The 27213-nt window shown below is 56.5% G+C and overlaps 3 protein-coding genes across 7 annotated transcripts in view; 1 reads left to right on the forward strand and 2 right to left on the reverse strand.

The window, feature by feature from the left end:
* The first annotated feature begins 2684 nt into the window (after nt 1–2684).
* OAZ1 (ornithine decarboxylase antizyme 1) lies at nt 2685–6427 on the forward strand. Its single transcript, XM_053999627.1, is given in 6 exon segments — nt 2685–2878; nt 4852–4909; nt 4911–4997; nt 5106–5278; nt 5794–5879; nt 5987–6427. Coding segments are annotated over 6 exon segments (651 nt in total). The 5' UTR covers nt 2685–2762; the 3' UTR covers nt 6118–6427.
* A 2536-nt stretch (nt 6428–8963) lies between these two features.
* Nucleotides 8964–12073, reverse strand: PEAK3 (PEAK family member 3). Its single transcript, XM_053999621.1, has 3 exons — nt 11963–12073; nt 11078–11727; nt 8964–10566 (listed from the first exon to the last, which is right to left on the reverse strand). Exons 1-3 carry the CDS (start codon nt 12027–12029, stop codon nt 9574–9576), a joined length of 1710 nt encoding a protein of 569 aa, XP_053855596.1. The 5' UTR covers nt 12030–12073; the 3' UTR covers nt 8964–9573.
* A 6049-nt stretch (nt 12074–18122) lies between these two features.
* Nucleotides 18123–27213, reverse strand: part of LINGO3 (leucine rich repeat and Ig domain containing 3) — a 33677-nt gene continuing 24586 nt past the window's right edge. For all 5 annotated transcript variants that reach the window (XM_053999618.1, XM_053999617.1, XM_053999616.1 and 2 more), the window contains one exon: nt 18123–20367. In XM_053999618.1, the coding sequence (XP_053855593.1) occupies nt 18520–20334 (1815 nt within the window). In that variant the 5' untranslated portion in view covers nt 20335–20367 and the 3' untranslated portion in view covers nt 18123–18519. The remainder of the gene's footprint in view (nt 20368–27213) is intronic.

Below are 27213 nucleotides of genomic sequence, written 5' to 3' on the forward strand. Positions count from 1 at the left end.
GAAGTCTATCACCGAATGCTAATGTGGCCCTTCCACCCCCTGACACCTTCAGCCCCCAGCAGGAAAACCTTCCTGACACAACACACAAACCAGGAATTGCTAAATCTCCTCTGATGTGCTCCGTGTGGTCCGGATATTCCGGAATTGCAGCTATCCCATTGTTTCAGGCTGGACTCTGGGCAATGCATTAAACAGAAGAGTTTCCCCTCCATAAATCAACAGCCTCGAGGGTGAGGTGAGCACAAACTCCGTTTATGTCGTGTTCTGGGAGCTAAGGGCAGATGCCTGCAGCAGGAAAAGGACTTTCTTCTCATCCCTTTTACTTTCCAGGACTCCCAGATTTTTCCCCTGGCTGCTGGCCAGGCCAAGCTTCTCCTCTGAGCTGCAGGAGAGCAGACACTGTTTTATTTTGGCACTTTTTTATTTGACAATTTGTTCCATCCCGGGTTATCCCAGCAGCTTTGGGACACAAAAGGTGGGTGGAGAATTTAGACAATGATCCCTCTGCAAAGCAGAGCTGATCAATCCATTGTGCTCAGAGCTCCTGGATGGGGATATTTTCAAGCAAATAAAAATAAGGTAGGAATAAAAGCCCCTAAGAAGTGGCCAAATGCAGCTCTGGTAGCTGCAGGCAATAAAACAGGTGTGTTGTGGCCCGAGTTGATGAAGAAAGAAAGAAATGCAGCCATCTACAAGTTTTTTTAATGGAAAACCATGATTTTTAAAAACCATTACAATGTCTCTTTAGCAGTTTTATTTGGTTCTGTAAACACCTTTCCCCACTTAAGTTACAAAGCATCCCTGCCTGCAAAGACCATCACTTACACCATTATTTTGAGCTCTCTTTCTATACAGGATAAAATCCACTGCTCAGGATGTGCCCTGGATGTGCCTCTGCCTTGGTTTTCAGGTCAAAACGATCAGAAATGGCTCAGCCAAAGATTTGATTCCCAAACCCATGGGAATGACGACCTATTTTTGTGCACATTTCCTGCTTTAAGATGGATTTTGAAGGCTGACCCTCACCCCCAAGGCATGAAGCTGCGTTTCCATCAGTCCCATCCAGAACAGCAGTGGGGGTGTCCTGTTTCCAAACTCCCATCCTTTCCTCCAGACTGTTCTTGTCGTGGGACTGCAGAAAGACCCAACCACATCCCCAAACCTTGGATTTCCAAGCCCCTGGCAGGAGATGGAAAGCAGAGGGCACGGGTTGGCTGTAACAGGGATGAGCCCAACTTCTGCTGTGTAAATAACCAGAATTTACCCACGTCTTCATGAAGGCACAGCAAAAAAGCCTTTTTAGCCTAAAAGATCATCACTGTCAACCATTCCCTATCCCTAGTCCCGGACTGATCCATTAAACGACTGTTCCCCATCCTTATTCCCCTATAAATCCACAAACCAACCATTCCCCATCCCTATTCCCCTACAAACCCAAAAACCAAACATTCCCCATCCCTATTCCCCTATAAACCCAAAAACCAACCATTCCCCATCCCTATTCTCCCATAAATCCACAATCCCAAACATTCCCCATCCCTATTCCCCTATAAATCCACAATCCAACCATTCCCCATCCCTATTCCCCTATAAACCCAAAAACCAACCATTCCCCATCCCTATTCTCCCATAAATCCACAATCCAACCATTCCCCATCCCTATTCCCCTATAAATCCACAATCCAACCACTCCCCATCCCCATTCTCCAATAAATCAACCATTCCTCATGCTTACTCCCTTATAAAACCATAAACCAACCCTTCCTCTTCCGTATTTCACTACAGATCCATGAACCAACCTTTCCCTATCCCTATTCCCCTATTAATCCATAAACCATCCATTCCTTATCCCTTTTCCACCATAAACTAACTGTTAGCCATCCCTAACCCCTTATAAATCCTTGACCTATCTATTCCCCATCCCCTTATAAATCCATAAATCAACTATTTCCCATCCTTATTCCATTCTAAATCCACAAACCAACTACTCCCATCCCTATTTCCCTATAAATCCATAACCGCGTTAAAGGGGACCAGCCCAAACACCCCCGACAAAACCAGCTCACAACCCCACCCTGACTTTTCAGGGACCCACCCCACTACTTGCGGTGGGTTTATTAATAGTTTTTAATTAGAATTTTCCCTCAGCACCGAGCTCTGTGCGAAGCTCTGAGGGCGGGATGCCCCCGGGGGTCCCACAGGTGGTCCTGCGGCCGCCCTTGCGCTGCTTCCAGCCCCAGGGCTGCACCCTACGGATCCGTCCGTGTTTTTCCATGACTCTTCACGTCTCTCCCTCCCTGCGCTCCCTCACACCCCGCTCCTCCCCCGCCCCCCCCGGTTACCTCAGCCGGGCGGGGCGCGGGCGCGGGACTCGAACCGGCGGCTCCGAGGGCAGTGAGGGGTTGCGGGGCGCCCGCCGGCCGCTGCCCCGCCAGGCCCCGCCCCGCCCGCGGCGCGCGCAGCCAATCACGCGCCGCTACCCCCCGCCTCCCGTGCGGCACCCCCAGCCGATGTCCCGCCCCCCGAGCTCCTCTCAGCCAATAGACAGCGAGATAGTCTAATAGACACCCAAATTGCCCAATAGAAACCGGCTCCCCGTGCGGGGGCGTGGCACACGCTGAGGGGCGTGGTCTATTTGGGGGCGTGTCAGAGGAAGGGTATATAAGGAGCACTGGGGGAGCGGGGCCATTTTGTGTAGCAGCGCCTGGGGAGCGGGGAGCGGAGGCGGCGGAGGGTTTCGGGGTTCGGACCAGAGCGGCCGGATGGTGAAATCCTCCCTGCAACGGATACTCAACAGCCACTGCTTCGCTAGAGAGAAAGAGGGGAATAAAAGCACCATCATGCCCGCTGTGCTGAGCCTCAGTACCGGACAGAGCAGGTGAGGCGCCGCGGCCTCCCTCAGCCTCGCACCGCTGGGCCCTCGCTGCCTCCTTCCTCTTCCTCGTCCTCGCTGTCGCCTCCCTGGTGGCCGGAGAGGGGCGGGGGACGCTGCGTGGCCAGCGGGGGAGGGGCGGCCTGGCCCCCGCCGCGTGGGGAAAGGCGGTAGGGGAGGGTGGAAAAAACACCAAAAAAAGGTGATTTTGAGGCCCCAGCCCTGTCCCGGCCCTGGGAGGGACCCCCGAGGGCACCCCCGGGCTGGGAGAGGCTCCGGGCAGGGCTGGGGCAGGAGCCGGGCTGGGGGGGACCCGAGGGGAAAACAGCAATTAGGGAAAGATATCCAAGGATTGGAGGCTGTTATCCCCTTATGTAACCGTGGAGACTTCGCAAAACTAATCGAGGGTAAGAGTGTTACGAGAGCTGTTGGTTAAAAACGCAACCGAAAGATTAAACACCCCCACAGGCGCTGGGAAGAAAGAAAATACCTGAATTAAGGTGGCTGGTGTGGAGCAGTGGATGCTCAGGACATCAATCTGCCCTTTCCACCTCGTGTGTGGACTGTGCAAGGAGTTCTTCAATCGTTTTTCTGTTTAACTGCGGGCTAAAGATTGTTTTTTTCCTCCCTAAGAGCACGTAAACATCACTAAAACATATTTATGGTTGCAAACCTTCCTTCTGCACCACCTTTTTGGGGCAGAAAGGTGAAATTATTGAAGATTGCCACAGCACACCTTTGGAAAAGGTTTTTTAAGGTTTATTTTTAAGGGAAAATAAAAATGTACAGTTCACAGTCACTCTCAGATAAAAATAAATAATATTGTTACTAAAGAAAAACATCTCTTTCAAAGAGCTTAAAATAATGGGTTGGATGCTAATTTAATTAAAATAACGCATTCAGTTAGCGCAGATTTTGTATTTTTAATAAAACTTCGCAGTTGTTACCCTTGCTTCATATTTAAATATAAATATAATTTACCTTCCAGCACATAATACTTAGTCTCTCTGCCCGTTCCCAGCCTTTCTAATACGGATTATTCATCACAAGTTTCAAGCTCATTAAAAAAAAAAAAAAAAACAAACCAAAAACCACACAAACCAAAATAAAAAAGGAATTAAAAAAACCCCAAACCAATCCAAACCCCCACAACTCGGGTGCAAAATGGAGGATTATTTTGTAGCTGTTTATTCGGATTTGCAAATGGCTGCAGTGGCTGCTGCTGGCACCCGGAGACAGGACGATTGTGAAAATTCCCCCAAGGGCCTCGATTGCTGCATCTGCTGAGATGACGCAACTCAAGAGTGGAGCCTGCGGGTGAAGGATGGTGCAGAGGGAGGGGCCAGCGCTGCTCTGCCTCGGGAGGAGTGGAACAGCCTTGAAAAGGATGGGGAGAAACTTAAAAATCTTCCTCGCCTCTTCAAAAATACAACATTTTTCTCCTCGAGTGCTGAGCGTTGTGGAATCGCTCCGAGGAGTTCAGTGGGAAGAGGTTTGGAGGTGTTTTTGGAGGTTTTGCAGAGGTTCAGGTGTGGCCTCAGCCATGCTGGAGGTGGAGATGATTCCCTGGAATTGCCTGGCCTCCAGCTGGGGAGGTCTGGTGGTGAATATCCCAGGGAAAAGTGATCCCTGCCGTGCTGGCCTGGGGGTTTGTGCTGCCTCAGAACAAGGAGGGCAGAAAACAAGGCATTCCTGCAGGAAGGTTCTTCTCCTGAGGTCAGATCAGGCCTGCCCTGGCACGGAAACACACCTGACTCACTCGACCTGAGTATTTCTCATCTCCAAGTGAGTTTTCACTCAAAATACTGCAGTGGCAGCTCCCTGGGCACTGTCCCTGGTGTGGAGCTTCCTTTGTCCTCCCACTTGCAGTGGGAGGAGTCCTTTGGCCTAGGTTTGTTTTTTTTAACATGCTTTAAATCCTGCAAGTCCCAGGGCTTCGTCCAAACCTTCCTGCCTGTGTAACCATGCTCCCTTTGCAGTTCCAGGGTTCCCTTCAATTGCTGTAGTAACCTGGGTCCGGGGCCTCGGTGGTGCTCCTGATGTCCCTCACCCACCCCTGAAGATCCCAGGTGGGCGAGGGAATAGTCAGAGGGATCACAATCTTTCAGCTAATTTATTTTATTCGGTGAGTATGAGGTGCAAACAGCTCGTGGTGAGCTTGGCAGCATTCCTTGCCTCACTCCCTCCTCTGAAAATGAACAGGAAAATCACTCTGCCCTTCTCCCTGCTGCAGGATAATCGGCTGAATGTCACAGAAGAACTAACACCTAACAACAGGACAAGAATTCTCAATGTCCAGTCAAGGCTTACAGATGCCAAACACATCAGTTGGAGAGCAGTGCTGAACAACAACAACCTCTACATTGAAATTCCCAGTGGTGCTCTGCCTGAGGGGAGCAAGGACAGGTGGGTCAGGGAAAACTTGGCTGTGGGTTAGCACAAGGCCTCTTAGGGGGGTGGGAGAACACTTTGCTCTTTGTAGTTCGAAAGTTTAGTTTTGGTTCTTGAGGCTCTCCTGTGAGCCTGGTCTCAGGGCTGCAGGCAGAACCAGCCCAAAGTCTGGGATTTCAGGTTGGTTTAGGCACTGAGATTTCCAGGCTGCTTCGAGTCTCTCACTGCAGCTCCTTCAGCTTTTCCTGTGCCACTGAGGAGTCTGCCCTTGAGTTCTGCCTGGGGTTCAGGGATCTGGTGCTGTGAGGCTCCAACCTGTGCCTCTTCTCTAGGAATTCCTGTGTGGATTGGCTCTCAGGGCCTTGTAAATCTCTCTGAAGAAGCACTTGCTGCCAGAGCTCTGGGATTGTTCAGACAGTGCTCAGCGTGGGGTTGTTGGGGTACCTGTGCAGGGCCAGGGCTTGGCTTGCATGATCCCTGTGGACATTCCCTGTTCCACAGGCACTGAACCCCTGGTGTTTCTCTTGCAGTTTTGCAGTTCTTCTCGAGTTTGCTGAAGAACAGCTCCGAGTTGAGCACGTGTTCATCTGTTTCCACAAGAACAGAGATGACAGAGGTGGGTGTTCCTGCGCCTCCAGAGACACAAAGTGCCTTTTGGTGGAAATTGAAGGGGTTTTTTTCAGTATCCCGTGGGTGAAACCTGTCTCCTGCTTTATTTTCTAGCTGCACTGCTCCGTACTTTCAGCTTTTTGGGCTTTGAGATTGTGAGACCAGGGCATCCCCTTGTCCCCAAGAGACCAGATGCTTGCTTCATGGCCTACACGTTTGAGAGAGACTCAGCAGAAGAAGACTAGATTGCAATGTTTGCCTCTTTAGAGCTTTCTTGTTGTCTATAAAGATGATTCTGTAGAAATTTTGTCAACATCTTATTCCAGTCTATCTTAACTCCTGTACGAAACCTTGTGTGACCCAGCTGCTTTGGTGGTGAGATGTTGAAAATTTCAGACTCCACATCTTTCTCTGGATTTTGTGCGCATGTCGTGGTTGTGCAAAAATAAATGCTCCCTCCAAATTTAGCAGTATATTTCTTGAAGTTTAATATTGTGTTTGTGATACTGAAGTATTTGCTTTAATTCTAAATAAAAATTTATATTTTACTTTTTATTGCTGGTTTTAAGCTGTTTAAAGACTTGCACTCTTGAAGAGGTGGCTCTGGAACTGCCCCAACCATTAAAGTTGCAGGTGTGGAAAGGCTTTGCTTGTTCTTTGCTTGACTGGAACTCGTGGGTATGCTCTGACAGGGCTTGGAATAATCCAGCAATCCTGGAAAAGTCTACTTCTAGTGAGTAATTAGCAGGTGTGCTAATTAGGACCAGTGCTTGCCTGCTCTGCCAGTGTTTTGTAGGATATTCAGGGTGTGATTTGGTTGGGAAGTCTCAAGTGGAATGTGATCAGCTCAACCCATGGCTGCTTTAAATACCAAATATGCAACTTAAATACCTGGAATTTTAGTGTTCCCCTAACAGTGCAGCCTTTCCAGTGCATGCAGGTGACTCCAGGAATTCTGGCCGTGAGCTGGGAAGGTTTGTGGCACTCCTGCAGCTCAGTGGTGTCACTGAGGCTGGGCAGGCTTCTTTGGGGGGCAGATTGTGGTTGAAGGGTGAGGAGGGGGCTGTGCTGGGGTTCCACAGACAGCCCTCGGTGTTCAGGATGGTGAGCAGAAGGGGAAAGGGGCTCCTTGTGATGCTGAAATTAACAAGCCTTGACCTGAAGTTACAACAAATGAGTCTCCAAAGGGGCTGAACTATAAAGTGTGGCATTTCCATGTTTTTCAGTACTTGCAGGCTTGTTTGGCACTGTTGGAGCTGATGAATCTTTCCTCTATAAAACCTTGGAGCAGGGAATCCCTGGCATGGGTTTATTTCACCGGGTTCTGCTGGGTGTGAGTAGAAGTCTCTGAGTGCTGTGAAATGTGGAGGGCCCTAAAGCTTCCCCCACAGCCCATCCCTGGGCTCAGCAGTGCTGGAATCCCATGGAACACACTGAAATATCCCCTGAAACTCCTTGGACATGCAGCACAGAGTAACCTGGGGCTGTGTGAGCAGTGGGGTGGTGCAAACTGGGGGCTCTTGCTGGGCTCTTTAATTGGCTCTTCCCAATTCCCTCATGGCCCTACAATTGTGCTCCTCCTGGAGGGATTTTTGGAAGGCCAGTGACAGGGCTCTGGGAAACTGCATGAAGTTGAGCTGGGGGAGGTTTGGGATGGAGCTCAGGGAAAGGTTCTTCCCCCCGAGGCTGCTGGCACTGCCCAGGCTCCCCAGGGAATGGTCCCGGCCCCGAGGCTGCCAGAGCTCCAGGAGCGTTTGGCCAGCGCTCTCAGGGATGCTCAGGGTGGGCTTGGTGGGGTGCCTGTGCAGGACAGGGCTGCACTGATGATCCCTGAGGGTCCCTTCCCACTCAGGATATTCCAGGATTTCATGGTGGTGGCATGACCAAGGGAGGGTGTCCTTATTTTGCTCAACAGGCTGGCACAGGGCTGAACTTCTGCTCGTTATCTGGAAAATCCCTGTTTTCCTCAGCAACATGGTACCTGTGCCATGTTCTGCTCTCCACAGGGACAGGAGTGTGGAATGTGCCTGGTCCTGCCTCCATGGGGTGTCTTGCTGATGCTCCTGGCAGAAGGGGAGGGGGTCACCCACGCTGAAAACCAGAACTGGGGGCCGTGGGTCTTGGAGCTGCCGGCCTGGGGCTGGGCAGGAGCCACAGGAGTGGGTTTGGCTTTGTCCCCCGGGATGAGGGGCTGTGCCATGGCCTTTACTGCCCTCTGGTAGCCACGGCAAATACTGCAGGAGAGACTGGGACAGCAGGGCTGGGCTCTCCCGGGGCACCTGGAACGAGATCTGCACCCCAGCTCTGTGCCAGGGTTGATGGGGTCCAGCCTGGGCAGGGAGGCTGCACTGGGGGATTTGGGTGCTGCTCCAGGTGGGAGCAAACCAACCATGGAGCTGGGACTGAGCTGCCCTCTGCAGGGTCCCAGCTCTGGTTTATTTTTGTTTTTTGGAGCTCAGGGACTCGTAGGAGGAATCCTCCCCACTCCAGCAATGCCCCGGGCTCTGGTGACTGCCTGGGGAGCCACTGCCACATCCATGGGCACAGCAGACAAGGGGAGGCTCTGTCCCACTGGGTGCACAGCCCTGCTGCTGTCAGGTGATGGAGTCACTGAATCATGGGACTGTTTATGTTGGAAAAGCCTCCTAAGACCATCGAGTCCGACCATTACCCCATCACCACTAAACCATGTCCCCAAGTGCCACAACATTGTTTGAACACTTCCAGGGATGGTGACTCCAGCACTGCTCTGGGCAGCCTGTGCTGGTGCCTGATCACTCTTTCAGTGAAGGAATTTTTCCTGATACCCAGCCTAGGTGGCTGGGAGTGGATTAGTAATTGCTGAGGAATAATTGAAATGACCTTCACCATGCTAGTCTCTCCACATGGATTTGGGGACTGGGTCCAGGTCCCACGTGCTGCCAGGTGTTTCACAGCAAGGAGCAGATGCCACAGCCCTGCCTTGGTGCCCGTGAACTCACCTGAGCTGTTCACCAGAGCCCATGGAGGCTGTTCTGGTAATCACCACCGGGCAGGGCAGTTTGGCTTTGTGTTTCCCTCTGGATCCATCCCTGGAGTGTGTAATGCTGGCAGAGAAGCACATAAAGGACCAGTGTTTGAGAGGCTCTGCTCCAGGTTTTATTGAAGCTGTATTTTTCCCTTTAAAATGTCATTTTTATTAGTGACTGTGCCACAAATTGTCTCTGGGAAGCACAGGCTGAAGGAGCTGTTGTTTCTCCTCTGCTGAGAAGTATGAGCTGTGATGGGTGGCTTTGAGTGTTATTTAAACCAGCAAAAACCTGGTGGCTGCAAAAATGCTCTGAGGGGGTTTTGTTCAATGTCTGAACCCCATAAACTTTACTTGGGATTATCAGCTACTAAATTATTGCTTGGGGCTCCCATCCAGCTGCCTTTCCTCAGGTGTTCTGATAAACCAGACTTAGAGTAACAAGCAAAAATTGTTTGAGGGTATAAACCCACACTTAGTGGTTTTACACACTTCATCAACCATGGGCTATGGAGGGAGTGGGTTTAGGTATGTAGAGCTTTCCCAGCAAAGACCACAGAATGATTTGAGCTGAAAGGACCCTAAAAATAATTTAGTTTCAACTCCCCTGCCATAGGCAGGGGCAGGTTTGGCCAGGCCCTCGTGAGCTTTTGGCTCTGAGGAGACCTTTGGGTAGGCTGTACTGGAGGTTGGTTTAGGGAGCATAGAGAACCTGGGTGACCTGGTAAAGGGAGTGTTCAGTGACCCCCTGGAAGTACTGGCAGCACAGCCACTCCTCCAGGCCAGGGCTGACCCTGGCCCCAGCTGAGTTCTCTGCAAACCTCAGGAGCAGCAGAGCCCTCTTGACCTGCAGCCAGCTCCGGAGCAGCTCGAGGCTCTTCCTGCTCCTGGCAAAGAGCTCCTGGCGTGGCCCCCAGAGCAGCACCTGCAGGATGCCCCTGGCCTGCTCGATGGACACCCTCTGGTGAGGATCCCTGTGCAGGAGCAGCGTGGCCAAGCGCTTCAGTCCCGCCGAGTAGATGGACAGCGAGGGGATTTCGGGAAGCCTTTTGCTTCTGAAGCCCAAAATGTTCTCCAGGGAGATGTCCACGTGCAAGATCTGATAGATCAGCCTGCCCACGTTCAGCTCAGCTGCTGCTGGAGAGGAGGGCGCAGCGAGAGCCTGGCTCCAGTCCTGCTCCTGGCTGCTGGAACAAGGTCTTTGCTTCTCTTGCACCTTGAAGAAGCTGCTGATGAGCAGCCGTGGAAGGGACAGTCCCAGCGGCTCCTTCTGGCTCTGGGGGGGACACGGGCACTGCACCAGCAGCAGGTTCTCGGGGCACAGGTCCCCCTGGGCCACGTTCTGCCCCCGGAGGTGCTCCAGCCCCATGCAGAGCTGCAGGAGGAGGAGGCAGCCCAGGCGTTCGTAGTGCCCGGGGCTGGTCCTGTGCAGAGCGTGGGAGCCCTTCACAAAGTCTGCCAGGGTCTGCTGGGGAACCTCGGCACAAAGGAGCACCTGCAGGACAGGCTGGGGGGCAGGACAGGCTGCTTCCTCTCTGGAAGGGCCCTGCCTCTGTGTACCAGGGATTCCTGGGAGCACCAGCTCCCGAGGGAGGCGGTCGGTGAAGCGGCCGAGCAGGCGCTGGATGCTGCAGTGCGTCCCCAGGGAGCTCTGCACTCCCAGGCTGGAGCAGCACGGCTTGGGGACCTGCAGGGACACACAGGACAGGGCCAGCTGTGCAAGGACAGGGCCTTGTCCTGGGCTGGGCCACCCTGCCAGCTCAGGGCCACCGGCCCTGCTGTGACCCACATGTGGTTGTGGGGTCCCCCTGCACCCTCTGAACTCAGGAATGGAGCCAGGATGGCTTTGAGCAAGAGCTGGGACATGAAGGGTGGGGCAGCCCCCAGACGGGCTGGGCTCTCATCCTGCTCTCCTGAGCAGCCAGCTCTGCTCCAGCCTCTCCTTTGCACGTGCTGGCCCCTCTGGCTGAGTTAGCAGGACCTGTCCTCCAGCAGGGCCGATTTTGACTTGGCCCCAGGGGAACTGTCACCCTCATCACCCAGCCCCTGCCAGCAGCACTGTGTCACCCAGCAAATGCAGAAGTAGCTGCAGAAAGGGGAAGTGGCCCCAGTGTCGTGTTCCGTGGAAAAGCCAACACTCCTGGGTCTCCTGGCTCCCTCTGCACCACCCAGGCCTCTCACCCCGATTCCCCCCTTACCTTGGCTGCAAACTGCAGCTGGCTGTGCTTGAAGGTGAAGCCCACCCTGAAGTACCAGGCGTCCCCGCTCTGGCAGCAGGGCTGGGGGTCCAGGACACCGAGCGCTGCCCAGCGCTTCCCCACCAGCTCTGCCTCCAGCAGCTGCTGCCTCTCCTCGGGCCCCACCAGCTTTTCCTGCATGAGAGCCGAGAGCCGGGCCAGGGAGGCCTCCTGGCACCCCAAAACCACCCCACAGAGCCCGGCCGGGCTCTCCAGGAGCTGCCCCAGCTCCCCGTCCGCCGTCCCAAATGTCAGCTCCTTCAGGCTGGCTGAGGGGGCTTTCTGGGGGCTGCTTCGGGCCAGCGGCTCCCCCAGGCTTTGGGACTTAGTCAGGGGCTTCTTGGGTGCCCAGGAGGGTCTGTCCCGGGGGGGAGCCCCCTCCCCGGGCTGCAGCTGGGGTGGGGGGATGCTGTAGAGGATGCTGCCAGCCCGTGGCTCAGGGTCGTCGTGGCAGCGCTGGGATGGTCCCGGCTCCGGGAGGGACTCGGCTCGCTGGAGCTGCTTTTTGGGCAGTGGGGGAGGCAGGGGGTCCGGCCCCGGCTGGGGAAGGGGTCTCCCAGCGCCTTCCCCTCGGCTGGCCTTGCGGGGGACGAGGTGGGCCCGCAGCTCTCCTGGGGAGGGAGGGACAGACGTGACAGGACAGACAGGACAGAGGAGAAGAGTGGGATGGGATGGGATGGGATGGGACTACAGCATGTTGTTCTTTGCCCCCCACATATTTCCAGCCCCAAAGCCACACCCAACACCAGCCAGAGGGGTGACACCGGGGGAGGACAGGGACAGCAGGGACTGTCCGAGGTGACGCCTCGGCAGGCAGGGGCACAGCGGGGTCAGGAGGTCACTCACCCACGTTGCTGTAGATGAGGGCTGGGTTGGGGGACCGAGGGGAGCAGCCCCCCGGCGTGTCCGGCATGGGAGTGGCCAGTCCGGGGGCAGCCGGGTCCGGGCTGGCACTGCGGAGCGCGGAGCTGGCCCTGCACGGAGCCGGGAGGCAGCGTCACCCCCGCGGCTCCCGCTGCCTCCGGTGCCGGCTCAGAGGAAGAACGCGGAGAAAAGGGGAAGCAGCGGCCTGGGGAGCCTTGGCAGGGTGGTTTTGGGGAGAAACACGGGGAGTTTGGTGGCCCAGTGACTCCAGTTGCCGCGCTGGGAAATCCTGGGGGTGGGAGCTGGCCCAGGGGCTCCACACGCGCTGGTTCCCACCTGCATGGGACACACCCGTGTGTGCCCGGGCCTGATGTGTCACCTGTGGTCCTCGCTGGGTGACCCCAGGGAGGCCACAACGCTGGCAGAGGTGTGGGACAAGAGCAGGAGAAGCCTTTGACACCCGCAGCCAAGTCTGGGGGACAGGACAGGGGTCTGGGCACGGGGAGGGAGCAGAGGGAGCCCGAAGGAGGAGGGCACTGGGCTGGAGCCGCTGGTTTCACTTCCCTGTCCTGGCGCTGGGCTCTGGCTTCGGTGCCACCAGCGATACCGAAACCACGGTGGCTTTGTCTAAACCTCCCCGTTCTGCTGGAACGTTCAAAGTTCAGCACTGGCTGAGCAACCCCAGCCGGTGCCCCCCCTCCATCCCCAGTGCCCCTGGGACCCCCCAAAGCGCTGGCTTGGGGCAGCAGCCGTGCTGAGCAGCTCCTTCCCCTTTGCAGAGCCCCTCGGTACCTGTGAGGTGTCCCTGGCAGCGGGGGGGTCCCGCGGGGCTCCAGCTCCACATCCCGGACCCGCAGCAGCTCCCGCTGCCCATCCCAGCCCCTCCTGGTGCTGCCCATGGCGCGCTCGGGGCTGGCCTTGCGCAAGGCGCTGCGCCCCGGCCGGGCAGGATGTGCTTTCAACACCTGCTCCGCGCTCGGCTCAAGGAAGCCGGGGTTTGGCTCGGCCGGGGTTTGGCTCAGCCGGGGTTTGGCTCAGCCGGGGTTTGGCCTCGCTCCCCAGAAGCCCCCGGAGCCCCCTGGCATGGCTGCGGCCCCGCCCGTGGTCACTGTGTCACCGTCAGTGCCACCTGTGGGTTTGTGTCCCTCGAGCTGCTCCTTCTTCCTGGATGGCTCCAGGGATGGCTTTAAGGGTGGCAGCTGCTCTGAGGAGATTTCCCCCCAAACCCCCCTCAAGTTGCAGAATTAATTCCCCTTCCTCTGGGTTATTACTCTGGGTGGGTTGGCAAGGAGGAATATTTTCATTTTCTTCCATGGATCACGGTTTTGGGTTCTGTTCCTGTCAAAGCTGGAGCTGATGATCCCTGTGCTTCTCTTCCAACTCAGAATATTCTTTGATCTGTGATCTGTCTTTTTGCTGGGATTTCCTGCAGCCATTGCACAAGAGGAGCCCAGCCCTTGGAAAACACCTTTTTTTTTTTTTTTTGTCTCCCAGAGCTTTACAGATGCTCAAAGTGCACCAAGTGACCCAACTCAGCTGGGAAAAATCCTCCCATTGGTGTCTGTCCCCTCTAGCATGAAGTCACTTTTAAAACACTCTAAACACCAAAGTCCTCCCTTCTAGTCACTCTTGGAGTTATCAGTGGTGCCACTGTGGGTGCTGTGGGAAGGCAGCTGCTGGATTTCTCCTGGGGGCCGTAAGTTTGGGATGGGCAGCCTCTAGGAAATGTGGGTTTCCATGAAGAAAGTGGAAAATGTCACTGCTTGAGCCCAAGAACAGCAGGACCCTGGGTCCAGGCACCTCAGCAGGGCTTTGGGGGCCGGGGTGGGACTCGGGGGGTGCTGGGAGCCCACAGCTCCCTCCCTGTGTATTTATTTCCATATTTCCCAAGCCAGCTGAGGGTTGTGGCTGTTGGCTGGGGCTGGGGCTGTTTCTGGGTGCTGCGGCCGTGTGTGAGAGCTGATAAGAAACTCCGTGGGGCTGAGTCATGCTTGGATCCAGCTCAGGGAGGAGGTGCAGGGCTCTGGGAGGGGACAACGTGCACCGTCCACCCCACGTAGCACCAGCAACCCAGACTGGTTTGGGTTGGAAGGGTCCTCAAAGCCCATCCAGTGCCACCCCTGCCATGGCAGGGACACCTCCCACTGTCCCAGGCTGCTCCAAGCCCTGTCCAGCCTGGCCTTGGGCACTGCCAGGGATCCAGGGGCAGCCACAGCTGCTCTGGGCACCCTGTGCCAGGGCCTGCCCACGCTCACAGACAAAAAATTTGTCACTGTTTTTCCCTAATGAATAAAATTACCTTTAAGAAGTACCAGAAAATGGTAGGAATAAAATGACAGATTTCCTGCCATGCCTGTGACCCTGCCAAGCTAGAGAGAAGTGGCCAGGGAAAGAGGGGCAGCCAGGAACTGCCTTTTAGCTGTGAAATTCCTCATTTGTCTTATTCCAACTGAGGAGAAAATGCCAAGTTTAAAAGCCACCCAAGCCCTTAACAAGGACACTCGTTTCCTGTTGCCAACCTCTGCAGGACTGTGCAAAATGCTGATTTAATGGAGCATCCCTGAATCCTTTGGAGGGTTCTGCTGCCTGTTCCAGGTGGATAAATCAGCTGCAGGACATGGCCCTGATGGCCCTGATGGCACTGACAGCATTTGCAGACTGGTCCAGGAGCTGCTGAGACCTTTTCCCCTGGATTTGGGGGACTGATGCAGGGAAGTTTTTCTTAGCTCCAGCCTTTTTGGTTTGTAAGGAAATTATTGGTTTCTCTTCCCAGTGGGAGATAGGATCTTTAAACGCAGCCGCTGGAAAATGGCAGTTTTCTAATTGTCTTTTTTTTTTTTTTTTTTTTTTTTTTTTCCCATGACATCGTTCAGCAGCCCGTGAGTGCTCTGGGGATGCTCCCTGCTCAGCTCAGGGTGGGCTGGGCTGATCCCTGGGGCACTGAACCCACCCGGGCTCTCTCTCAGCATCTCCATCCTGCAGCTCACCCCCAAAAGGAGCGGGGGGGTTCAGGCCTGGCTCCCACGGTGCCCCCACACCCCCGGGCACGGGCAGGACCTGTAACCTCGACCCTTCGCCTCCCTGTGCCACGAAACGCATCTTGAAGCAGGAAATGAGAGAAAAACCCCAATTTCCTCCTTCCTCCCACGGCCGCTCTCGCCCAGCCCGTGGGGGCTGCAGCCTCGCGGTTATTTTGGCAACCAAGGCCACCCCTCCTCGTGTGATGGGGAGGGAGCTGGGAGCCTCCCCGGCCCCCAGGGTGTGTGCGGGGGATGAAATTCCGGGCTGGAGTGGCCCAGGGCTCGTTTCTCCAGCAGATGGAGGCATTGCTTTGCTCCCAGTGCCAGCCCAGTCCGTGCTGGGAGAGCCGGGACTGGGGCTGGCAGAGCACCGGGCGGGCAATGAGCCTGGAAAGGGACACGGGGGGATTTGGGGAGGGGCAGCGGCCCCTTTGAGGGGGACACGAGGACACGTGGCCCCCCTCAAACATAGAACTGGTGCAAACATAACACTACCCCATGGCAGGTGCAGCTCATGAGGATGTGGCCTCTCCAAAGGGTAACAGGTTAAAATAATGATGTTTTTACCCCGAAAATCAGTGGATGGAATGGTTTAAAATATCTGTGTTTCGGTGTGGATGTACTCCTGTTCGGAGTTTCCAAGCAAAATGGTGTTAAATATATAGAGGGACCGAGAAAATCTGTTTTTTTTCAGTAGTTCCTGCAGTTGGAATGGATGATCTGGACCATGGGAACGCCCAGTTTGAGTCTGATCATTCCAGGCAGCACTTGGGACTTTCTGTAATCTCTTGGAACACCTGCACGCTCCAAGGCACCATTGTCATGACTTTTTTTTCCAGCTTCTCTTTGGCCAAGGGGACGCTGGGCTGGCTGAGGGTGCTGGGGACAGGGCCAGGCTGTGCCCTGGGGCTGGGGGGACGGGGAGGGCACTGGAAGGGTCACTCTGTGAAGGAGGAACCCCCTTCTCCTCCTCACTGGCTCCTGCCCCACAGCCTCACTGCAGTACCCCCCGTGCCTCAGTTTCCCCTGGCACGTGCCCAATTTTCCAGCCCCCATCCAAGGAATTTGGCTCCCTGTGTGTACCTGTGAACATTCGTGCACTCTGGGGTGGATGTGATTCTTTTTAACCCCCCCAAACTCCAATTTTCCTCGAGGTGCTGCCTTTGCACCCCCCTTTTGGCACATCCTTCTAAACACTGCATTAATAATTAATAATCGATTAATAGCAGCAGCAGTTCGTTAGCACACATGCATTAATCATTTATTAGTTATTAATATGGACTTTGGTACCCTCTGGGAGGTGGTTTCACATTGTTTATGTGGGGTTTGTGGGACTGATGGTGGGGATGGACTCAGGGGCTGCAAATCCCAGGAGAGCCCTGGGAAAGGGGAAAAGTCTGCTGGAATTCCAGGAGCTTCCCAGCTTGCAGCAGGTCTGGAGAGCTCAAAGGTGTAAATTCTGGTGCTCCTGCCCTTTCCAGATCCTGCTCAGGCTTTTCCCACTGATTTTGCCTTTTCTTATCGAGGCACATGGGGAAGAAAAGGGGAGAAAAACCCAAATGAGCCACAAAAGTCCCTTTTTTCCCCCTTTTTTTTTGTTTGTTTTGTTTTGCTCACAAATACATCTCACATGCTCATTACATAGAAAACTGTGCCAGGTCTGCACTGCCCTCTGCTCCCACTGTGAGGGTCCATGCCCAACCCCCTCCCACCCCCCTCCCAAGGTTAAAAAAAACCCAGACACCAAACAGGACCCTGGTAGGACACGGCATGCACGGCTGGGGGGCGAGGGGCACCGGGCATGCGGGGCCACGGGGACAGCTGGAGCCACGGCAGGGATGGAGGGATGGATGGATGGATGATGGATGGATGGATGGATGGATGATGGATGGATGATGGATGGATAGAGATAGATGGATGGATGGATGGATGGATGGATGGATGGATGGATGGATGGGGAATGGATGGAGGATCCATGGATGGATGGATGGATGGATGATGGATGATGGATGGAGGATCGATGGATGGATGGAGGATCAATGGATGGATGGCACTCTGTGGCAGCAGAACAGCGCTGGGGGGATGTTCTGAGCAGCCACCTGTGCCCCACAAAGCTCCCAACCCCTCGGATGCTCCGGTGCCACTCCGGGATGCCCATCAGGGAATGGGCAGCTGCGCCTCCAGCTCCCAGCCTGACCATCACTGGCTGGAGAAGGGACATCCAGGTGGGGAATATCCCTGCAGGAATGGGGACAGAGGTGGGACCTGCAGCAACCCCCAGGGTGCACATGGGAGGAGGAAGAGAAGGAGGAAGCAATGAACTCCCTGGATCCTCCAGGTCACATCCAGGCTCTTCCACTCCAGCTTTATTCCTTCTCCCACGAACAAAAATCCACGCCCTGAGGCAGAGCCAGGGCAAAGCCTGGGAAGGGGTGGGATGGGAAGGCAGGAACCACCCCTATGGCAACAGGAGCAGCCCCAGGGACACTGACCCGTGGTCCTCAGCGCCGGAGGGTGCAGGATCTGGGATGGAGGTGTCAGCCAGGACATTCTCCTGGACTGCTTCTTCCCAGATTTTCTCTCCTTTTCTTTCCTGGGCCATAGGGCCTCCCTGCACAGGATGAGCCAGGTCCTGCTCTCCTTCAGATTTTGACTTTGCAAATCCAAGAAAATTAACCCGAAAGTGACTTTTGAACCCATAGGAATCCTAACCCCCCACTGGGTGGATGCAGAGACGGGGGGACCTTGCATCGCCCTGGGGTTGCTCTTCCTCATTTTAACAATCTTGGCCTCATTTTGCCTTTTTTTCCCCCTTTTTTTTCATGCTGACACCTCCTCAGAGCCTGGCCCTGGAGGGTTATTATTGCTTGTGCAGAAGCGTCCCCAAGCACCCACATTGGCAGATGCTGGATCTTAAATCCACGGATGAAAAGCTCTCAAGGCACATCCGTGCCCGGGAGCGGGGGGTCTGTCTTTGCCAAGGGGCTGGGGGACCCCCCAGCTTGGCACAACCTCCCCAGGCCTGCATCGCCCCGGAAGACATTTCTCTTGGGAATTCATTAAAAAAAAAAAAAAGTCAGACCAAAACCCCCACCAACAACAAGAAAAGAACCACAAACAACTACCAGGAAAGTTTTCTGAAGAGTCCCTTACAAAAAAAGGGAAGGATGGTGGGAAAACAGGAAGCATTTTTCTCCCAGGCCCAAACACTGCTGATCTTTTGGCTCAAGAAATGCATAGTTGGTAGCAAAAACCTCGCTACATCAGGAGCCCCTGGGACAGCCCCTGAGCCCTGAGGGCTCTCCACAGGGCCGAGACATCGGGGTCATCCCTCCCTGACCCTGAGGTCCCCACGCTTCTGACCCTGCTGGCCTGTGGCACCTCTGTCTCCAGCCATGTCCCAGCACAGCAAAGTCACTCTGCCAGCTCCGGGACACGGCTCCCAGCCCTCCCAGCCCCGGCCCACTGCGGCCGTGCCCGGGGCTGGGCTGCAGAAAATGGTTCTCCTCTGGGAGAGGCTCAGATCATCTTCATGTTGAACTTCCTGGCCCCTCCTTGGCCGGTGGTGGTGGTGGGCCCGTCCACCTTGCGGAAGGAATATTCCACGGAGAAGTTGTTCTTGTGCTGCCCCCGGCCACGGCTCCAGACGAAGAGCAGGAGGAAGCAGAAGAGCACCACGCCCAGGAAGGTGATGCAGCCCATGGCTGTGGAGACCAGAATGGTCTTGAGGTCCAAGGTGAACTTCAAGAAGACCTGGGTGTTGTTGTGGAAGGTGTCGTTGAAGTCGCTGAGGTACAAAGTCCGGTTGGCGTGGTGGGCGCCGTCGGCCGGGCGCCCCTTGACCGTCAGCGTGGCGAAGTAGGTGTCGTTGCCACCGGCGTTGCTGGCGATGCAGATGTAGGTGCCACTGTCCTGCACCTGGGCGAAGCGGATCTCCAGGGTGCCCCCAGGCAGCACCGTGGCCCGCCCCGTGCTGCGGGTGGTGATCATGCGGTGCTGGGGGGACACCCAGGCGATGGAGGGGTCGGGCTCCCCGTCGGCCCGGCACAGGAAGGACACGGACTGCCCCTCCCGCGCCGTCACGTGCTGCAGCTTCCGATCCCGGATCTTGGGCTTCTGGCAGGTGAAGTACTCGAAGAGCACCGAGTCCGGGAAGTCGCGGAGGGCGTTGCCCTGGATTTCGGGCGGTGAGGAGCACATGGGCTGCTGCCCGTCGAAGTTGAGCGTCTTCCGCCGCTGCAGGATCCAGAGGAGCCGGCAGTCGCAGGCCAGGGGGTTCCTGTCCACCCGCAGCGTCTCCAGCGTGTTGACCGAGTGGAAGGTGCTCTCCTCCAGCGTGGACAGGAAGTTGCTGGAGAGGTTGAGCAGCCGGATCTGTCTCAGGCCGGAGAAAGCCTGTGGCTCCACGGACACCAGGAGAGCGCCCACGATGTGGAGCTCCTGGAGCCGGATGAGGTCTTTAAAGGAGCCTTTCAGCACAGTGCTAATGGGGTTGTAGGACAGGTTGAGGTACCGCAGGTACACCAAGTTCCTCAAGGCAGCGGCGGGCACGGCTGTGATGTTGGTGTAGGTGATGGAGAGCGAGGTGAGGTTCAGGCCCTGGAAGCTGGTGGGGGACACCTCCTCCAGCAGTGGCCAGTTGTCGATCTCCAGCTGCAGGAGATTGTAGAGCTTCTTGAAGTTCTGGTCCTCCAGGGCAGAGATGCTGAGGTGCCGGAGCCGCAGCACCTCCAGGTTCTGGAGGTAGGACAGCGACTCGGCCGAGATGGAGGTCAGGTTGCACTTCTCAATGGTCAGCTGCTCCAGGCCCAGCAGCCCCGAGAAGGCGCGCTGGGAGATGTACACCAGGTCGTTGTCACCCACCTCCAGGCTCTTCAGGTTGCGCAGGTCCTGGAACATGTAGTCCAGCAGGATGACCAGCTTGTTCTCGCTGATGTCCAGCAGGGTCAGGTTGGTCAGCTTGGTGAAGACCCCCGGGGGGATGAGCTTGAGCTGGTTCCCCCGCAGCCGCAGGGTCTGCAGGTTGAACAGGTTGCTGAAGGCGCCGGGCTCCACATTGGAGATGATGTTCTCGCTGAAATCCAGCTCCTCCAGCAGCGGGTACGGGGCCAGGTCCCCGGGGTTCAGGCAGCGGATGCGGTTCTTGTTGAGCTCCAGGACCCTGGTCTCGGTGGGGATGCCCTCGGGGATGGCGGTGAGGCGCTTGCGGTGGCACAGCACCGAGCGCAGCTGCGGGGCGCACTCGCAGCGCGCGGGGCAGGCGCCCGCCCGCGGGGACAGCAGCACCACGTGCAGGGCCAGCACCGGGAGCCACCATGTCATTGTGTGGGGCATGGTCTAGGGGCTCACTGCCGTTCTGCCATGTGCCTGCGACAGAGAGAGAGCGGAGTCAGCGGGGACAAGGACCTACCCGGCCCCACAGATCACCTGTCTGCGAGCTGAGACTGGACACTGCTCCCCAAGCCCGTGGGGTTGATAAGGCCCCAGTCCCTCCAGGAAACCCTCTGGACCCCTTTCACCTACCGTGCAACCTGGGGATCCTGCCCTGTGCAAAGCTGGGATAAACGAGCCTCACTCTCCATCGGAACAGGGAAACTGAGGCAGGGGGAGAGGTCTGTGAGAGGAGCCAGGGCTGCAGACCCACACCTGAGCCTCTGCTCCTGCTGGCTCAGCCCTCCCTGTGCCCCTGACGGTGCAGGCACGGGCAGAGGGGGTGGTGAGCACCCTGGGATAATGCACAGACACCCCAAGGGCAGGGCAGGAGCAAAGAGATGCTGGCAGAGACGCTGCCAACTCGTGACACAGGTGGGATGTCTCATTCCCTCTGGTGACACAGGTGGGATGTCCCATTTCCTCTGGTGACAGGTGGGATGCCCCATGCCCTCTGGTGACACAGGAGTGATGCCCGTTCCCTCTGCTCCTGGTGTGAGGTCTCATCCAGTGGCACAAATTATCCCCAGGACTCCGGCTTGGAAGGGGTCCCGTAGGACAGGGGACGCTCGGTGCCACACAGAGGGCCTGGTCCCAGTCCCCGTCCCCATCCCTCCCTCTCGGAGCACAGATTAGGGCGGCCCCGGGCACAATCTTTGCCGAGGAGGGATTAACCCCGCGGCACCGTGCCCTGCCTGCCCTCCTTTCCAGGGATTAGCACTTCGCTGCCGCTTTCCCTTTTCTTTGCTTCCCCTTTCCCACTCCCTGTCCCCATCCGTGCCCCAAATCTGCAAGGCTGCCTGGAAACGCCACTGCAAACTCCTCAGCCACCTTTCCTTAATGAAGCACGGTCATTAACCTAATTAAGTGGCAGAGTTGCTCGGTTGGGGAGCTGCGGGGTGTTTTTGAGCCTGGCAAGAGAATATTGGAGGTACCAAGGGCAGAGGCAGCCCCTCCAGCCACCCCTGGGGAGGTGCAGGGAGTGGGGCACTGACACCCCCAGCATGGGGGGCTTTGTCCCATCGCTCCCACAGCACTGGGACAAACTGGGGTGCAGTCCCCGAGGGGTGGTTCCAGCCTTTCTGACCTCCAGGGAGCTCAAGCTGTGGCTCCAGGGAGCCCCTCTCACACTCCCTTCTGTCCCTCGGGGCACCTCAGGAACCCCAAGCCTGTCTGTGGGAGCCCGGCAGGATGTGGGGTGAGGGAAGAGGACGATGTGACATCTGTGGCTGCTCAAGGCCATCGAGGTTGAGCAGTGCTCCACCTCAGTGCCACTGCAGGTCCTCAGTGCCCAAAAGGTCCCCAAAAGGCCCATCTTGATGTGGCTGCTGCTTGGCTTAGGGGGTGACAGAAGGAGAGCGATGGGGACCCCAGATCCCACAGAGAGGTGACACTGATGGAGCAGGGACAACAGCCCAGCATCTCCTGCCCCTCACACCCACTGTGCTGATAAAGGACACCAAAGGTTGGTGTCACCCTCCCTCCCTGTCCCCGTGGGCTGGTGGCACATGGGCACAGCCTCAGGGGGCTGTTACTGACTCTGTGTGCTCAGGTCTCAGGGAAGGATGCAATCTCCATGATAATTTCCTGTCCTGATCCTATTATCCCAGAGGAGCAATCTCTGGGATTAAACCCATTGCTCAAGTGCAATTTTGGCAGGACGGGAGATGATCTTCAAGGAACATTTGGATGCTCAGGGTGGGATTGCTGGGGTGTCTGTGCAGGGACAGGGGTTGGACTCGATGATCCCTGAGGGTCCCTTCCCCTCAGGATATGCCAGGGTTCTGTGACCTTTTACAGATGTGGGGATGTGGCACTGAGAGACAAATGGTGTCCTTGTGCTGGGCTTGGACTCGATGATCTTAGAGGGATTTCCAACCTCACCAATTCTATTCTGATTCTATGACACTTTTTTCTTTCATTTTGTGTGCGTGTCTTAATTTTGCCACATTTCCATTCTTCTTCCAATGAATCAAACCAAGAGGGAGGTGTCACCATTTCACACAACCACAGGATTAACAGCTGGTGGATGCAGCTGGGGGAGAGGGGGGTGGGACCACTGACCCCACTGCTGCCCCTGCCCCTTTTTCACCTCTCTCCAGCACTGCTCAGCTTCACTCCTTGCACCAAACCCCCTTTGGGGACTGGAGGTCCCTAAATGCCATCTGGACACTGGAGCTGCTTGGCAGTCTGCCATCCAGGAGAGCCACTTTGTGAAGGCTCTGCCAGGGTGGTGGCCACAAGAACCTGAGCTGGCTCTGGGGTGAGGTGGAGCAGCTCCTCTTGGTCCCCCTGGTTCTGGAGGCCCCACTCTTGCTCTGCCCTGAGGCTGCATGGGAAGGATGCTCCCAAGCACGACCTGCAAACCCACAGGGCAAATCCCTCCTCATTTATTGAGACACTTCTCCATCCTATTCAGTGTCTCTACACTAAATAAAGGTGTCCTGGAGCCCTGGTGTCCCCGTGCCCACCATCCCTCCCTGCCAGCCCCGGGGGGATCCAGCCCTTTTCCTCCCTGCCTGAGGCTCTGCCCCGTGTTCATTATGGATGAGCCCGGGGTAACCCAACTCCACTTCTGGTTCCTACTCCGGCCACCTGATCCTCTAAGCAAAGCTCCAGCCCCACTGGAGTTGTTTTTCCCTGGCAGATGGAGAGCGGGAGCCACAGCCCTGGGCTCACCTTCCCCCTCCAGAGCCAGAGCATCAGCCAGCCCTGCTGCCCCCAGCCCCGGGCTCAGTTTCCCTGTCCATGAGCCAGCCCTGCTGCCCCCAGCCCCGGGCTCAGTTTCCCTGTCCATGAGCCAGCCCTGCTGCCCCCAGCCCCGGGCTCAGTTTCCCTGTCCATCAGCCAGCCCTGCTGCCCCCCAGCCCCAGCCATGGGTGCTCCACTGACCCCACAGCAAACCCCACAGCTGGATGAGCCATTCCCTGCAAATCCAGGCAGACCCGAGCTCTGGAGCAAGGCTGGCTCTGCCCCCCGGGCTTTGCTGGCCCCAGGACATCCTGCAGAGGAGCTGCAGAGCCTCTGTGTCCCCTGCAGGGACACGCGGTCCCTCTCTGTGCCGGGCAGAGCCAGGCGGAGCCGGGCTCTTTATTAATAGCTCATTACGGCGATTGTGCAGCGCTTTCCGGGCTTGCCCGGCCCCTGGGGAGCCACGGCAATTAAGATCCAGAGCAAGGCCTAGATAGAGGCTCTTCTCCTCATTTAATTTGTTTTTAAAAATAACAAGCTCGCTGCATGGAGGGCTGTGGATAGAGCCAGCAAAGCCCGGGGCTGAGGGGCTGTGATGGGGGAAGCAGAGCAAAGCTATTTTGGACAATTTGACAATTTCGTGAGCCCCTGGAGCCTTCCCTGCCTCATTCCCTACTTCCCCACCAAGATTTGCCACCACTGAGCTTGTTTTGTCCCAGCCACCAGCAGCACAGAGGAACTGCTGCTCTCCAGCCACCCTGGCCTGGGGCTCCCCAGGGAAGCTGTGGATGCCCCTGGATCCCTGAAGTGTCCAAGGCCAGGCTGGACAGGGCTTGGAGCAGCATGGGACAGTGGAAGGGGTCCCTGCCCATGGCAGGGGGTGGAATGAGATGGTTTCTAAGGTCCCTTCCATCCCAAACCATTCTGGGATTCCATGACTCCTGCAGGTGGGATTTTGCTCCCTCTCTGCCCTTCAAACAGCTCCTGCTCCTTGGGCACAAGCTTGGCCCTGCCAGCTCCTCAAAGAGCAACTGCTCCTCAGCTGCCATTATTTCTCCCTTTTTGTGAACAAAAACCAAAAATCAGCCCAGGTTACCATTTCCAGGTTCCTCTGCTCAGACATCACATGAGCACAAACACCTCAGTCCGAGCAAGGTCTTGTTTTATCCTTCCCTTGACGTGCAGGATGTAAAATGCTCCTGCTGAGCCCCTCTCATTCCAGCACCCCACTGCTGCTCCTCCAGGCCCATGGTGGAGGCCAGAGGCAACCAGGGGATGATGCTGCATCTTTTCAGGAATGCAAGGAACCCCGGGAGAGGATGGAGACCCCAAAAGTAGGGAGGGAGCAAATGGAGCAGAAAGTGATGGTGGGATGCCCACCCTGAAAACATTCACGGGGGGATAATCCCAGTGCTCTGTCACACAGGCATCAGGGAGCTGCCAGTGCCTTGTGCCAGTGCCTCCCAAACTTGGCATGAGAGAGGAGAGGGCTCCTACAAACACCAGCAGCAGCCAAGTGCTGTTGGGAGCACCTCGAGTGCTGCCTGCTCGCCACTGCCCAGCCAGCCAGCCCTGCCTGGCAGCTCAGTGTCCCCACGCCATCCTCGCTCCCTGGCTGCTGTCCCCAGCCTGGCTCCGTGCCAGGGAAGGCAATGCCAACCATGCTGGGCTGTGCCAGCGTCCTCACAGACACTGTCACCCTGCTCAGCCCCGGCGTGGGGTTGGGGTTAGGGTTGGGGTTGGATGGAGTGTCCAGGCACCCCTGCAGTGTTCCCCAGCTCACTGACAGCTTGCCAGGATTGCTGCTGGACTCTCCTTCAGGACACGCTCCGTGTGCTTCCCTGTCCTGGAGTGTGACCTGGATGAGATCTCGACTGCCAGGAACAGGACTTGGCTGGATCAAACAGGCTCCATGGGCTCGAACCTCCCCGAGCTGCTGGCAGGGGCTCGGAGCAGAGGATGGGGCACTCGGGATGCTGATGCCAACAATTCCCTGGCTCCAGGCTCTGCCCGTGGGGAAGGGAAAACTGCAGCCAGAGCTGCCCCAGGACAGAGCTCCTCCAGACCTGAAGAGGAGCCCAGGCCCCAGTCCTGTGCCAAAGCCTGTCCAGACGTCTGCTTCTTCTTCCCTGCTGGAAAACCCTGAGCCCTCAGTTACGCCTTCCAAAAGCACCTTTCCCTCTGTATGATTTTAGGCTGAAATGGCAAAAAATGAGGGTCCCAGGGGTCTGCTCCATGCTCAGCTTCACTGGTGACACCACCCACACTGATGGTGCACCAGGGGCTGCTGGGGATCCCCAGGGGGTGCCTTGGCATTGTCCAGAGCTGGCAGAGCCCAGTTTGATGCCCACATTGATTCCCCACTCAGGGAATCCAACTGTGTTTTTCCAGCTGTCGCTGCAGCTCACAGCAGAGCACAGCTCCCAGGGGCACTGAAATGAGGACCAAAGGTGACCTGTGCCACCCTCCAAAAACAAACCAAAAGCTCCTGCAGCTTTATTTTAGCCCTTGTCTCGAGTCTGCAGAGTCAGTTGGTTTGGAGCCACACTGAGCTTGGCAAAAGCCCAGAAAAGACAGGGGGGCATGGGGAGGATAGAGGTGATGGGGAGGAGCTTCAGGAGCATCCCTTGGACCTTCCCTGGCTCCTGGCATGACACCAGCAGGCTTCTCCCTCTGCACAGGGCAGCAGAAACATCCTGGCTTATGCTGGGGCATGGAGGGGATTAAATCAGAGCTGAGACAGAAACAAAGAGGCAGAAACTGGAGGGTCAAAGGAGGCCAGGGATGTGCCCAAGCCTCAGCTCTGGTGATCAGGCAATTAGCAAGCCAAGCATGAGAATAAATAATCCAGCTGAAACAGGGAGAGAGAGCAGGACAGAGCTGGGGGTAAGAAGGAAGGAAATCAATCACCAGACCTAATGGAGAATTATCCAGGAGAGAGAGTTATTCCTAATCCCATCAGGGGCTGGCTGGGAAACAAATTCTCCTGGCTCTGCGGCTCTCAGCACGCTTTTCTGGGTCAGGGCTGGGCTGGGCAGGCAGGAGGGCAGGGCTGGAGGAGCAAAGGGAGAGCCAGTGGCTGGGTGGGCACTGAGGGCACCCAACAGGGGCCCTACAGAGCATCTTCCCACCCCACAGGACCTGGCGAACACCTTGAGGGTCCTCAGGCCACCAGGTGGCCAAGTGGCCATCCCCAACAGCCCTGTGGTGGCTGTGCTCCTGATGTCACCCTCGTGTCCCTCTCGAGGCTGCTCAGGCAGAAGCAGATGTTGCTGGCAAGGCACGGGAATGGGGAGGGGAGCGTGGGAGGAGCTGTCTGTGCAGGAGCCAGGCGGTGGCTGGGTCACCACAGAACGTCCCCGGGTGTGACTTCAGGGACAGCTCGAGAACATGAAAAGCTTCCACAGAAGGGAGTTATTTTGGTGAGTGGCAGCTGCTGCCTCTCACGAGGCTCCTCCTGCTCAGCAGCCCCAGGTCTCGGGGCGGCCAAGCCAGCACTGGAGCAGCTCCCAGGGAGGCAGGATCTGCCCTTCCTTCCCAGCAAACCTGGTGTCTCCACGGTGTCTTCCCACCCCAGGATCCCATCCCGAGTCCCCAGCAGCTGTGGCCACAGGACTCTCCACTCCCCTCCCACGTGGGAACTCCCAGCCCTCGCAAACCCCAGAACCGAGGATTCCCTGATGAGCCACGGCACCAAGGAGACGACCCGAAAGAAGCCACCACTTATTTTTAGAGACAACCTTATGATTCCCGAGCACGTGGCCCAGGCAACACTGCACAGGCAGCCCCAGATTGGCCGCAATCTGCTTTTCTTCTTGACAGACATCATGTCTGAATCTCTATCTCCACAAGATGCTCCCAGGAGAGGAGACATTTAGAGACGACCACAACGTACAACATTTCTGAAAGGTCACTGCCTGCACCAGGCTATGAGGAGCAGAAGCCACTCATCAGCAACAGGGGCTTTAGGGAGGTGTTTAATATTCCATGAGCATCTCTATTTCTCTAACAAAGTGGATAACTCTTCTAAAAGTAGGGGAGGGGGGCAGGGCAGGTGGGTGCTGGGCTCGTTTCCACCCAAGGTTGGTTGAC

Source organism: Vidua macroura, chromosome 26 (genome assembly GCF_024509145.1).
Source record: "Vidua macroura isolate BioBank_ID:100142 chromosome 26, ASM2450914v1, whole genome shotgun sequence".
NCBI classification, from domain to species: Eukaryota; Metazoa; Chordata; class Aves; order Passeriformes; family Viduidae; genus Vidua; species Vidua macroura.

Excerpts from the sequence above, each read along its gene's own strand:
- PEAK3 (XM_053999621.1), bottom strand. The coding sequence starts at position 12,029 with ATGCCGGACACGCCGGGGGGCTGCTCCCCTCGGTCCCCCAACCCAGCC. Across the intron at positions 11,728-11,962 it reads CCTCATCTACAGCAACGTGG|GAGAGCTGCGGGCCCACCTC; the intron begins GTGAGTGACCTC and ends CTCCCTCCCCAG. Across the intron at positions 10,567-11,077 it reads AGCTGCAGTTTGCAGCCAAG|GTCCCCAAGCCGTGCTGCTC; the intron begins GTAAGGGGGGAA and ends GTGTCCCTGCAG.